The 14949-nt window shown below is 40.5% G+C and overlaps 1 protein-coding gene across 2 annotated transcripts in view; it reads left to right on the top strand.

The window, feature by feature from the left end:
* Positions 1–11039, top strand: part of LOC117711422 (hepatitis A virus cellular receptor 1 homolog) — a 99822-nt gene extending 88783 nt beyond the window's left edge. For both annotated transcript variants that reach the window (XM_076936997.1, XM_034507054.2), the window contains exons 6-9: positions 1649–1698; positions 5106–5217; positions 6688–6724; positions 10830–11039. In XM_076936997.1, the coding sequence (XP_076793112.1) occupies positions 1649–1698; positions 5106–5217; positions 6688–6724; positions 10830–10932 (302 nt within the window). In that variant the 3' untranslated portion in view covers positions 10933–11039. The remainder of the gene's footprint in view (positions 1–1648; positions 1699–5105; positions 5218–6687; positions 6725–10829) is intronic.
* The last annotated feature ends 3910 nt before the right edge of the window (positions 11040–14949 follow it).

Raw genomic sequence — 14949 nt, 5'->3', positions numbered from 1 at the left:
ACTCAGTATTCTCAGGAGATGATTATCTGTGGTTCCCACAACCCACTGTGGCCTACCTTTCCCCAGGCATTTCTTTTCTGCTCACCTGTTAATTTAGTCACATGCAGTCAACTCATAGAGTTCAGATTAGCTAATAGTGGTCTTGACTTTTAAAAGGAAAATTTTTAATGTGGACAGTTTTCAGACAGACAAAAAACAAAAGGAAAATAGTTAAAACAAAAAACAAAAGTGCAGGAACAGCTTTCTGATACTGTTCCCTTGAGTGATGAAGAAGGAAGGGGGTGGACGGTGGGAAACAATCTATGTACTCCCTTGACTTGTTCAGAGAAGCAGTTTCCAGAGTGGAGCAGACACCGGAACAGGAACAGCTATGTTCCTGGTGTTGTTGAGACTTTTGGCATTTTGGTTTGTTGCTGGAGGCTCCTGGCTGAAGTCCATGCTGTGCCCATGTCAGTCCTCTGTTGGTATTCATTTTCCAAAACCAAGAAATATTAGGATTCAAAGGGATTTGGGTAATCACATGGCCCACCACCTGCCTTTATAGCCGTGCCTGCCAGGAATTTATACACCATCCTATTGCATTATTTCATGGTAATTTATGTCATTGCCAGACTGGAAAAACTGTATAATTCTTCTTTGGAGACACAAACCTTTTAATTTATCCACCAAATACTACATACATTTCTTTTGACAAGTTGTTGAACATTTCTCATGACACATATGATATCGTTAAAGCGAACTCCACAGTATTCACCCTCCACCTGGATGCTCCTTCTTCCCATAACAATAATGAAATGACATCACCTGTGTTTGCCACCACAGTGTTGAACGCTTAAGCGTGCATTCTTAAGTGCTTCTGTTAGGACCTTGAGGATGAAGGTCACTTTGCTAATGGACAAGATCAGCATTGAATTCAAATTTTGTCTGATTCAACTTCACCCTACTGAGTCAGTTACTCCGATTCCTGGAAGGTCTCACTTAAGGGCCTAAGTGACAAACAGAGCCTAGGCTGTAGATGTTGCCTAAACCTAGTCACTGCCTTTGGCTCCTTGGAAGGGCTCTCCCAGTGAGTAAACTGTGAATACTGGGTGTGTGGAGGGAGGAGGGCTGTGAGTTATCCAAAGGGCGACGCCAGCTTTGGTGGCTGTTAGGGACCCACAGACCTGCAGTATTTCCACTCACTGTAAGGGGAATGAGTGTGGGTTGCGGCAGAGTTACCTGTCATTTGTAAAAATTAGACATATATGATCATCTGATGTCTGCTTCTTCATATGTAAATGCAGTTAAGGGAATTCTTGTCAGAATGTTATAATCCTTATATGTGCCAGACACTGTGTGGAAAGAGGATTCTGTATTTCATTCGTAGGCACAATAGAATAGAAACAAGAAACAATGAAAACAATGCATTCCTTGTTACAAAACAGACATTTCAAAAAATAGTTTGAATCTACCTAAATGTTCAAAACTTGATGCTCAGTGACTCTCCTGCCATATTCAATCCTAATCCTCACAAGGTGTAAGACACATTGGCCTTGTGGATATTGTTTACAGATATAGTAAAAAAAAAAAAAAAAAAAAAAAAAAAACACCCCATATTTTGTGTTTGTAATTGATTTTTTTTTTTTTTTTTTTTTTTTTTTTTGAGCAGACTGGAATGGTACTGTGACATCCTCAGAGGACACCTGGAATAATCACACTGTAAGTACACTACTCCCTAAGTTATTAGCCATGCTAATTTGTGTATCTTTTGGGAAACAATTGGTATTTAAAGATTTCTGTCTTTAAAATTAGTTCACAGACATTTGAATGAGAAAAGAAGAGAAAGAGTCAGATATAATGGTATATTTTTTATACATAAAATGCAGGAAGTTAAGACAAGATCAGAAGTTTAAGGCCAACCTGGACCAGTAGGCAACTTGTGCTACATAGTGAGACAGGTCTCAAAACCTGTAGATAAACATATTAATAAATATATAGAAATAAAGAAATTAAAGGATGAGTATGATGCTTATAAAGAATGTTTGAATTCCATAAGTTCATTTAGAGACTAAATATATTAAGAAATATAAAAATAAAAAAGGGAGTTTGATTCTTACAAAGAATGTTTGAATTCAAGAAGTTTATTAGAGACCACTAATATTATTTTTCTACTCACTGACCACTCTCCATAGAGTTCTTTAATTTTTTTCCCACAAACAAATCTCCACATAAGGTATTAATGTCTTAGATTCTTAGATTTGCATGATTTTCCCTAGACTTTCTCTATACCAAGCTTGAGAACAATCCAAGTCACTCCAGTTCTTGCCAGAGTTCTAGCTCTACCGAAAGTGTAGAGAAATTTACCAGTGGAGTGTTTTCCTCTTGGCTCCAGGAAGAAACAAGGTTTGTTTTAGTGTGTGTATGAGGCACAAAATGGGGGTAGAGGTAAGAAAAGAGCCAGATATTGAGGTGTGAGGATGATTTGAATATTGAAAAGGGCAGAGCCCTTGCTGGGATATGCAAGGCCTTGGGTTTGAGCTGCCAGAACCTACATAACAGTAACGAAAAGAACAACAAAAAAACCATTCAAAGTGAGGTAGAAATACACACACACACACACACACACACACACACACACACACACACACACACAGAGACACACACACAGAGACACACACACACACACACACACACACACACACACACACACACACGACCAAATGGCCATATGTCTTACCTATAGACAATGAGAACATAACAAATGGACACTGATAGTAAGATTCTTTTGTTTGGTTTTTGAGACAGGGTCTCATGTAGTCCAACTGACCTTGAACTCACTACAGAGCAGATGCTACCTCTATCTTCCAAGTACTGAGATTATAGTTGTGGATGCTACCATAACTGCCCCCCTCCTTGAGACATCACCTTATTTAGTAGCTCAGGTTGGCCTGGAACTCATAGTCTTCTTGCCTTAGCCTACTGAGTTCTGAGATGACAGGCCTGTGCCTTGTGGCCCAGTCAGATACGGGAAAAAAAAAAAAAAAAAAAGTAATGGCTTATTTACTATTAGTACTCGGTGGACTGGCAGATAGGAGAATAATCTGTATATTCTGATTAAATATCAGAAACCATTTTGCCTATGTTGCTAAGGGATCAGACTATGGTTAGGTATAAAACAAAACAGACCTGCATACAGAGGGTGTTTTTTCCCTCAGTCGCTCAGTGAAACAGTCACGGTTAGTAGTGAGTGGGAATAATTTAGAGTTAACTTCAAAACAAGTAGAAGAACCTGGACTCTGAAGATGTGAAACTGTCTCTCGATGCATTGAAAACAATGCACAGCAGCACACAGCATTGTTTTCGGTGTTTGTTTAGGTATCTGAGACAGATTCCCATGAAGCTCAAGCTGGCTATGAAATTGCTCTGTACCTGGGAAGGATCTTGACCTCCCAACCCTCCTGCTTCCAGCTCTCAGGTTCTGAGAGCAAGGTGTGCTCCCCCATGTCTAGCAACAGCAGCATAGGTCTTGACTCAGTAGATCAACTTCCTGGCCTCTATCTCATGAAACACCGAAGGAAATTTGTGAAGATGAATGAGAAAGGATAGGCTATGCTGTCATTCATAATCAGGAAAATGTTATGAGGTAGATAGTTCGTGTGGGCATGGTGACACAGCTGTGATCCCATCACCCAGAAGGTGTAGGCAGGAGGATCAAGGTTCAACATCATTGTCAACTGGAGAATTCTGAGAGCACCTAGGATACAGAAGACCCTGTCAGAATAACAAACAAACTGAGTTTTCTTTTATATTCTCCAGGGTGTTTGTTAAGAAGCACCTGAGAGTACCTTACCCAAGAACCCCACTGAGCTGTCATTTGTAGCTGTAGAGACAGCTCACGGAGCTGAGCTAATGTGTCCATGGTCTCACTGACTAAGCAGAGGAGCTGGGGTTGTGATCCAGAGATGATGCTCATATAAGGACAAGGACCTAATCTTATGGTCTGCTTCCTGCAGTTAAACCCATCTCTCAGGGTCTGTTTAGGGCTAGCAGATCAGTGCTGAGCTGTGGAAGGGCCTAAGCTGATGCCCAGCCAGTCTCATGCTTATTCCAGTACGTAATGGTCCCTGGTTACCTGCACTAGGGCACTGGAAGAGATTCTGCATATGTGTCTGATCACATGGTGTTAATCGGGCTGCAGCTATGAGTAAATAGTCTTTTTAGTTTTTTATAAAGGTATTAATTATAATTCCATCCTTTCCCCCTTTCTTCTCTTGGTTCAAACCTTTCCATATATCACCCTTACTTTCTTTTTGATTCATAATCTGTAGTTCTTTAATTGATATATGTTCATGTATACATATTGTATTACATATAAATTATATGCTACATATATCTAAAATCATAACTATAAGCTGCCCATTCTGAATAATGTTATTTCTGTGTATATGTTTTCAAGACTACCATTTGGAATTGAAATTTTATAAAGATGTATAATCTTGAATTACATTCATCAGTAGGGTCTGGGATAAAAGACCAGGACCAACAGCTGAACACATTGAGAGCAAGTAGAGTTGGAGATGAGTTATGTTTTTCTCTTTTATTATCAGAAGATGATGCATTTATGGAGTACACTACTAACTATAAAGCAGACATAATTGGGTACATGATATATCAACACACGCTAAGCATGAAGTTAGAACTTTGACTGAGGTATACATACATGTCATCAACTTGAGCAACATAGAACACCTTTCCATCATCTTTTTATTTTGGTTTTTCAAGACAGGGTTTCTCTGTGTAGCTCTGGCTGTCCTGGAACTCTGTAGACCAGGCTGGCCTTGAACTCAGAAATCTGCCTGCCTCTGCCTCCCAAGTGCTGGGATTAAAGGTGTACGCCACCACTGCCCGGCTTTCCATCATCTTCAAAGACACTTTGAATTCACATGTCTCCAAGTTCCACTGACCATTATGACCTCAGATCTTTGGGTTTTCCAGCACATTCCAGACTAGCCCCAGGCCAGTGAAGATGAAGGTCTAACTTGTGTTTTCTGTTCCTCTCTCTTGGTGCCCCTTTGGTTTGTATTGTTTATTTATCACTACTGGTATTTTATTTATTGTTTCCTTAGGAAGCAATCCCTCCACGGAAGCCACAGAAAACCCTGACTAAGGGCTTCTATGTTGGCGTCTCCATCGCAGCCCTGCTGCTGCTGCTGCTTGTGAGCACTGTGGCTGTCACCAGTAAGTAATTTCACGACTGTCCCCAGGGAAGGAAGGCCAGGGTTCTCAGTCTTTTTGCCTTTACACAAGTGCACATGCCACCAGGGTTTTGAGTTCCCATGACTTCCATATGCCCAGATCTAAGACACTCAGTAAGCCATCCACTCCCACAGGGATGTGTCAGTACCTACAATCTGTAGGTGATTTCTGGTAGTTTGTGAATGTTTAATATCTTGAACCATTGCTACTATGTCTCCAAAGACCCCTCTTCTATAAAACTCACAGAGTTGAAATATCAGTGATTTTTTTCAGTTAACTCCACTTTTTTGTTTTGTTTGTTTGTTTTTAATTTTTCATGCTTTTAGTTTTTATACAATTTGATCTCATGTAGGACAGGGTGGCACTGAAATTACTAGGTAGCTAAGGATGGCAACCTTCATCTGAATGTGCCTGTCTCCACCTTCCTAGTTTTGGGCTCAGAGAAATAAGCTGCAGTGCTAGGCAACACTGCTGTTTCTAATCCCCGTCCTTTGTCTTTCAGCTCATGCCACCAAAAGGGAAATATTATTTACATTTTCTATAAAAAGTCAAATACTATTACACAAGAGATTTTGTACAGGCTTGAGATTTTAAGGCTATTGTAAGACCTATGATGAATTCTCTCTCTTTTTACCCTCGGGATCTAGTTTCTTTCCCATGATGATACTGTTGAATGTTTTTGAACATATTTAGTAGAAGAGAAAATATCAGTGTTGGTGGGAAAGGCACCTGACTAACACTGGGACAGACTATTTGATGGTGGCACCCAGGCCTGCATAGCCCTTTCCAGGAGGGTTTGCGCCATTGCGTGAGGTGCTCCTGACTGCATAGTTCATTTACTATGTAAGAACTTCATTGAGTGTACGAGGTACCACACATGAGCTCATCAATGAGTTATTTCAGATGACTGGGCAACGATGGGAAATAAGAATATCCCTGTCAGATTTCAAGACGTATCCTTCTAATTATTTAAAACATGTTTATCCAAAATGATTGTTTAAGGTGACATGTACATATGATTCCAACATTCTGTAAGTCTGAAAGTAGCCTGGAATATGTGTCCGATGGTGTCTAGTAGGGAGAATTACTTAGAATTGAGCAAACACAAATGTGTTCCCATCCTCAGTCCATCGTTGTTTATTCTTCCCACAAGGACTTGTTCTCTAGTAGCCCATTAGAAAAACCTACACTTCCTGATTTCTTTCTGCGAACAATACTTCACAATGTCGTTCTAGCAACTTAGGCTAGGTGGATGAATACACCAAACAACGAAAAAGAAGATCCTTCCTTCCTTCCTGTGCAGCATAGGAAGGAATTACCCAAAGCTACCAGGGGGTGGATCAGTTAAAAACAGAAACAATATCTTTGATTGGAAGAAAATATCATGAGAGTGTCTGATGACATGTTCAATTCTTTTTTCAACTTTTCTTATCACGTCCCACCCCAATTTAGGATACATACTTATGAAAAGGAAGGCGTCATCTCTAAGGTAAGCTGGCATGGACTGTGCATTTTTGAACTAATAGCCTTGAGAATTTCCCTTTATGTTCTCTTTTGCAAGTAAGTTACTCTTCACTGCTTGCTTGCTTGCTTGCTTGCTTTGTTGGTTGTTTGATTTGAAACAGGGTCTTATTATGTAGCCCAGATTGACCTGGAACTTTCTATGTAGCCTAGGACAAGCTGGAGCTCACAATCCTCCTGCCTCCTGCCTCAGATTCTTTTTTTTTTTTTTTTTTTTTTTTTTTTTTTGGTTTTTCCGAGACAGGGTTTCTCTGTGTAGCCCTGGCTGTCCTGGAACTCACTCTGTAGACCAGGCTGGCCTCGAACTCAGAAATCCTCCTGCCTCTGCCTCCCAAGTGCTGGGATTAAAGGCGTGCGCCACCACTGCCCGGCCTCTCAGATTCTTTAAATCTGAAATTACATCGGTGTTTTTCAATGTTTAGGTCCCATTCTGCACCTTCCATCTCAAGATGTAGTTTAACGGGTCCCTTTCTTGTTATTCTCATTTCTCAGAGATATTTTCTGCATTTGTATTTGTCTGCATTTGTGGTGGGACAGGAACAGAAAACTCCTCAAGATTAGAACCAGAATTCAAATCTCTTATAGGCAGATGTTGCACTGTAGGGTTTGCCTCATGGTGCTGATGTTGAGTGAGTAGCTTTGATCCACTCCTGCTTTATTCAGTGTTTTCTTTCACTGAATGTAGCCGCCAGAGGCCATGGATGAACTGGGTTTACCTGAAAGGAGGGCTGGAAATGAAAAGGAGATGGAAGGAAGAGAGAAACATGGAACCAAGACAAAGTTTTCTGATCAAGGCTCAAAGTTTAATATTCAGCATATATATATATATATATATATGGAAAGCCCACCTGAACTTTGCTTCAGCTGCAAAGCAAGCTCAGCAGGCAGTCTCTTCTAAGTTCTTACAGAGCCAGGCAGTGGTGGCTCATGCCTTTAATCCCAGCATTTGGGAGGCAGTGGCAGGTGGATTTCTGAGTTCGAGGCTAGCTTGGTCTACAGAGTGAGTTCCAGGACAGCCAGGGCTACACAGAGAAACCCTGTCTCAAAAAAACAAACAAACAAAAAACCCCAAAAACCAACCAACCACCAAAAAAAAAAAAAAAAAAAAAAACCAACAACAACAAAAAACAACAACAAAAAAAACCCCTAAGTTCTTACAGAAAGTTGCAAGTGTAAACAAAGCAACAAAGCAGCTGCATTCACCTGAGTGTTAAGGTCCTGTGTGGCAAGCAAAGTCTGTTCAGACTGCTCAAGGCTGGGAAAGGCAGAACTGAGAACTACTCAATTAAAAACTGATGAAGTTATCACAGAGCAGATAAACCAGGAGACAGGTCCTTTCAGGCAAGTAAGTTGGGGATGACAGGGTTAAATGGTCCACAGTTTGAGGGAGCCCAAAGGGAGCAGAAGATTTAGAGGAAGATAATACCCGAGGCTGTAAGGAGTGTTGTGGAACTGTGGTATGACCAGTGTTTCCACAGCTCCACACCAGGCCCCTTCACTCACAACACTAGTGTCTGCCTTGTAGACTGTTCAGTTTACTTTACTTGAGATGATCTTTTAGTCATCTCTTTAAGTCCCCTGTGCCTCCTCTGTCACATGGCTTCCCTCCCTGGTATAAAGCCATCTAGTTTCCTTCACTGGGTTAACTATTGGCTGTACTTTCAGCCATTTCTTTCAGTCAAAATCCATGTCCTTCAAGCTGCCATCCATAGCTTCACCTGTGTCTCTGTCAATCACAGGACGCATTCATAGACTGTGTCTTGAACAGCGTCAGCCCATCCCGAGTGCCTCATACAGTCAGCTCTTGTTAAGTTCCAGTCGTACCTTCCCTTCACAGAAATAAACCATTAAGATCGAACTGCTATATGTCTCATCTTACAGATTAGAAAACAAGTTCACAAATAGAAAAAAGCATCTGAGGTCTCAACCTCGGGAGCCCATGCCTAGAAGTCTAAGTGCTAAACAAAATATAAACAGAACTAATTGCTTCTGAAAATGGACAGGAAAGAAATCTCATAGTTGAAAGAAAACATCAGTTTAATGCATAGTTTTTATTCCTGTGTTGGTAAGGTATCTTTTAAAAATATTTAATTTTAATATATTATTTGTGTATGTGAGAGAGAAAGATGGGGTAGAGATAGGCAAGGAGGTAGAGGTGGGGCAGGGAGAGGGACAAGGACAGGCAGAGGACAGGCATGGGGGTGTGCAGGTACACATGCATGGAGACCAGAAGAGGGCAGTGAACAGCCTCTGCTTGTCCTGTTTGTGCAATGAGAATGTTAAACTGCTGATTCGTCAGTTCAGACCCAACATTAATCGCTTCATTTATAAGAAAATATTGGAGAAAAATATAACTAGAAAAAAAGGGCTGATAACAGGGGTAAGGTGGCACACACCTATTATCTCAGAACTCAGTAAGCTAACTTAAGAGTCAGGAGGACTCTTAAGTTCAAGGCCAGCTAGACTTCTAGAAACACCCTGTGTAAAAACAAATAAATAAAACCAGATGTGGTGGCTCACACCTTTAATTCCAACACTCAGGTGGTTGAGGCAGGTGGGTCTCTGTGAGTTTGAGGCCAGCCTATTTTATATAGGGAGTTACAGGATAGCCAGGACGCCTAGAGAAACCCTGACAAAACAAAGCAAATGGATGGATGGATGGATGGATGGATGGATGGATGGATGGATGGATGGATAGATGAATAATAAATAAATAAATAGCAAGAAAGAAACACAGGAAGCCACACTAAGCACGACTTAAGACGTTAGTGGGCTTCCTCAGTTGTATTTATCACACTGACTTCTGAGTGTCTTGACCCTACACTGTCACATACACAGGTGTGACTGACTGTCCCTGCCAGAGCAAAGCTGGATCGCTCCTTTTCCTTGAATTCTCAGTACAGGTGTTCATTACATGACCGACGAGAGATCTTCATTTTGTGTCTACATTTCAGTAGAAGAGATGGCCACTGTGTACAAATGACAAAACTCTATTAGGTCATAACATTACTGACAGTTAAAGCTAGTCTCTTGTCTTTTCTGATTTGCTTTTCCAGGAGTTCTAGATGCTCAGATATCAGCCCACTGAGACTACCCTGATTAACAGGGATAGAGAAGGAACTCTCCAAGTGAAGCACCTCCCATAGCTGTTGGGATGGGTCAGCCACCACTACCAGCAGTCCTCTCCCCAAATTAATTTTCTTCACTTCTATATGTGATGTTTTTGTTCACATGACGTAAACAAATGTGTGTCATACACGCAGTCTTTGTAATTATGGCACAGACATGAGCTCCCGTGAAAAGTGACTGCTTTGTGGTTTTAAATGTGTTTCTACTTTATACTTAATGTTAGAGGGTGTAGACGTGATGCAGGGTTTCAAGACCCTTTCTTTAAAAAAAATATCAACCTTGTATTGTTTTATGCATGGTGTGTGTGTGTGTGTGTGTGTGTGTATGTACTTATGTGTCATGTCATCTGAGGAGATCAGAGAACAACACTGAAGCTGGTTCTTTCCTTCTACCTTTTCCTGAGCTTCAGAGTTACTAGGTCACCAAACCCTCCTAACCCTTACTAAAGGGTGACAGTCCTATTCTTAGCCCAGTCTCAAAGTGCAAGGTACCTTTGTTTGATATTGATTATCCGTCTTTTTAGACCTTCCACTTTCGTGTTCTATTACATAAATAATTTGAAGCAGCCCAATATGAGTTGATTTTTAAAAATAATTCTTAGTTAGTCTGATACTTATTAAACAAACTTTTTTTAATGACTTAATACCAAGGCCCTGTGTGGTACTATTTGCTGTTATAGTTTTTGCTGCTGGGGCTCCTGGAGTCCTGAGTATGTATCATAAATGTTCTACTCAGATGTTAAAAGATGATTTCTTGTTCTTTCAACCTCTCTCTCTCTCTCTCTCTCTCTCTCTCTCTCTCTCTCTCGCCCTCTCCCTCTCCCTCTCCCTCTCCCTCTCCCTCTCCCTCGCCCTCTCCCTCGACCACTCACTCTCCCTCTCACTCTCACTCTCCCTCTCTCTCTCTCTCTCTCTCTCTCTCTCTCTCTCTCTCTCTCTCTGCAGCTTGGTTGCCTTCCGTTTCTCTAAGTTTGGAGCTTTGCAGAATGCAGTGGTTGTGCATCCCCGAACTGAAGACAACATCTATATTATTGAAGATAGACCTTGAAGTGCAGAATGAGTCCCAGTGGCCCTCTGAGGGGCCTTCTGCCTGAGATTATGAAGACTGTCACTGATTTCACAGAGTCAAACACTCATTACAGCTCCAGGACAATTTTCTGTGTTGGTTCTTCTGGCTGTAGCGGAGAGGGTAACCCTCAACTGTGTATACTTAAAACTCAGGTTAACATCATCCTAATTTTTGTATCAGCACGGCCTCAGTGTCTTCACTCACTGTAGGGATTCTCTCAAATGTGAATGTTTTAGAAGTTTGTGTTTCCTTTAGTCAATGTAATCATTGGTAATACAAAAATTCTATCTTGGTTATTAAAACTGTTAACAAGAGAGGAACAGGAATTAAAAGATGGTGTGGGGGGGCATTCTGAATTTAGAAGTACTTCATGATTGTGTTTTATCTATTTTATTGTAATTTGAGAAGTTACTTCTACCCTTCCCAAGGAGTAAAATCATGGGAACATGGAGGTTTTAATTGCTCTCATAGATATAAATAGAAGAGAGTCTAATATCGTCAATATAGGTGATTATATTTCTCATAGCTCTGGAAATATGATCATTTATTATGCAGTTGATCTTAGGATAAGAATGGGTGTTTCTTATAAAGAGAGGTTACCATGGTGAAATGGACCAGGCCCACATCAGGGGAAGAAAATAATGGATCAGGGATTCAGTTCATTAGTGCTATTTCTACTACACTTCCGTCTTGATGCTCACTGTTCCTATACTGACCCACTGAGCTCTGAATTAGGTGCTACATGGAGACAATGCAGAAATGAAAGGGGAAAGGAAAGAGAGCAGGACACAGACTCTCTGCTGAGAGAAGTCCTATTGCAGTTGTGACAGAGTTTGGGACTGTCACAGCTTTCCTTTAGACTTCTAAATTTCTAAATTGTCCTCAGGCCATGTTTATATTTAAATTGATTTCAGAAAGACATAGCATCTTCTTCAGTGAGTCAGTTTGTCACAATAAAATGTTTTGTTTTGCTAAGAGTTACCAAAGACTATTGTATTGATATCTTCATTACAGTTTGGTTGTTGAAAAGAGCAGATTGACTAGAATGTGTTAATGTCTATTTCAGACTGAGTGATCCCCAACACCAGATCAGAGACATTTAGGCCATGGTAGTCTGAGCAGGGTGCTGGATCTTGGCACATTCCCAGTGCTATAGAGTTCTCAAAAATAAATATGCGTATTATTTGGTTTTGTTTGGTTATTTGTTTGTTTGTTTGGTTGGTTGGTGGGTTTTCTTTTGTTTTTGGTTTTTGTTTTCTTGGAAAGTCAGACAACGGAAAGTTGCATTCTGGGTTTGCCCAATGGAGCTTCTTTCATCTGCTCTAAAAATGTTTTGTGTTTAAACTACAGTATTTTTTTCTTAATTTGTAGTAATTATATATCAACGTAAGTCTTTAGCAATGACATCCCTGAGTTGTAGCTTTTTCTTTCTTTTTTTTTTTTTTAGTTTTAATCTTTTTTTTTTATAGATATTTTATTTACACTTCAGATGGCATCCCCTATCCCCATTCCCCCCCCACCCCCCTTAGGAAACCCCTATCCCATGCCCCCTTTTCCTTTTTGCATTTATACATTTTTTAAAAAAAATGTTAATCATAGGCTTTATAAGTTTGGAATTGTTCAATCAGAGGTGTAACTCGCTGACCAACCTAGATATAACAACTATCTTTGACTGGTGGAGATACATGAATATTTTTCTATAAATTGTTAAGATCAGCCTGAGTTCTACATCGGCGAGGCCACTAGGTGGGGCCATCCTCTCCCACACACTCCTTCCTACCTCCTTTCTCATTGCTGCCTGGTGGCTGCAGGGCTCTGAGGTTGTGAAGTCTGCTCTGTTCTTCAGGTTTTCTATAGATGGATGATAGATGTGAAATGGTGTGGGAATCTCTCTAGCATTTTCAAAATTTGCTTGTACTCAAGAACATGGCGAGTAGTGATATTCTGTGAAACAAAGTATGTGGAACTCAGTGAAAAGAATGTTTTCTATTGGTCAGTAGTAACAGCAGAGTAACTTCACTATGTCTGTTTCCCATCTGTTTGCTGTTATCACTTCCATCCTCACCTGGGCAGATAGTGGTCATTGCAATGGAAGGTTACTTGTGAGGAGTCTTTGAGCAGTGGAAAACATTCCAGAATGTAAGGCCCCATTCTAGAAGATGTACTAGTAGTAGCTGATGCCGAGTTGGAGCCAAGTCAATGATTTTGATGTTATTTCAGCCACAGATCTGTTTTTGTATGTTGTCCGATGTGTTTTTAAAATAACCATGTTTCCCTCTGATATGTTAGTGTTTGTAATTTTGTTAGACTATGGAAAAAGTCATCCATTGAGATTATTGATAGAAAGATGGTAGATTAAGTTGTTAATATCCCCATAGATACACCAGGCTTGTTGATTTTATTGAATTTTCTTTGAATCCTAAGCTTTCAAGACACCATTGATTCTGTTACCTATAATAGGCAGTGGGATAGTGCATTACAATACTTAACAATTATACTTTTTGTTTTCTTAGACAGGATCTCCCTGTGTAGCACCAGGTTCCCTGAATTTTGTAGCAATTATATATCAACGTAAGTCTTTAGCAATGATAAATAATTGCTACAAAAGCCTGTAGACCAGGCTTGCCTTCATGTTTTTGCCTATTGCCTCTGCATCCCAAGTGCTAGGATGCAGGAAACTGACTTGCCATTTATTTTTACAAGTTTGCCAGTTTACTTAGACCAGGTATCTTCACCTTACTATGGGCAGGCTCACAGGACATGGGCAAATTGAGTCAAAATTTGTCATGATTAAAGCAGGTACTAAGTACCTGTTTCAGGGCTGGGGACAGAACAGAATCCATTTCTGAGCTACAAGCTCCTGAGAAGCTGCAGGTTAGGAGGGAATTAAAAGGACATCATTTTGGGCCCATTAATTTGCTGATTAATTCCAATAAAAAGAGATGTCCTGATGGCACTTGGCTTCCCAATCATGACACGTGGAACTAGGAAACTGGCATGGATGATGGATTGAGACCTTAGCAGTATCTTTAGTCTGCCCACTGTGAACCAGCCATACCCTGTAGTTGTGGCTGCTGGGACGGTCTACTGAGCAACAATGCTGTAGAGAACATACCTCTGTCAGCGGGAACATAGCCTGTCTCTAGGAGACAGTGATATTCCAGATGAATCCAAAGGCATGTGTAGCAAAGTGAATGTCTACTGAAATGCGCTGACGAAGTACAGAGGCCCCTGGGTTGCAGGAAGCTGTGTTCCCAGAACTAAAGTAGCTGGCTGGCTGCCATCAAGGGAGGAAGAAGTATGTAAAGGAATGGGACTGGACTGGTGAGCAGAATCTCACAGGGGCTGGATGACAGGTATGATAGAAATCACCAATGTGCCCCCCATTTCTGAATTGTAGTTCATTCCAGATATAGTCAAGTTGTTGGCTGGGAATAGCTATCACGACAAGGGACCTAGGAGCACATCTGTTTAAGAGAAGTTTCCCTTTTAGGAAACATAACATTTTAATATATTAAAGCTATATCTACTACTTAGTATGCATTTTTTTTTTTAAGAATATAGGAGTTTGCTTTAGCAGCCTGTTTCTAAGTTAGCTGGCTTGGTGTGAATAATAGGGTAGTCGGGGAAAGGTGGATTATTTACGTAGTTTCTTATATTAGCGATTGTAATAGGTTTTCAGACAGGAAGGTAAGGAAAAGGGTGATCTACAGAGTCTGTGGTCATCTAAGCCTAAGAAAGAGTCTGAAGAAGGCATGCAAGATTGGAATCCTCCTCCTTAGTAATCTGGGTTGAGCAGAAGCTTCTGGCTTTGGGATGGTGATGTTACAGGAGTTATGATGATCTACAGCTTGGTTTTAAATATGGTATTGAAGTTTAATTTTTGTGCATTTATACTTATGACTCTCTTTGATATGGTCACCTTACTTTGTCTTTGTGATTAGCTGGAGGGGAGTGTTGAAGTTTGGGGAAATGTCAAAGGCTCATCATTGTCAC

This window comes from Arvicanthis niloticus, chromosome 6, assembly GCF_011762505.2.
Source record: "Arvicanthis niloticus isolate mArvNil1 chromosome 6, mArvNil1.pat.X, whole genome shotgun sequence".
NCBI classification, from domain to species: Eukaryota; Metazoa; Chordata; class Mammalia; order Rodentia; family Muridae; genus Arvicanthis; species Arvicanthis niloticus.
The sequence above is the reverse complement of the archived record's forward strand: the minus strand, read 5'-3'. Positions and strand labels throughout refer to the sequence as shown.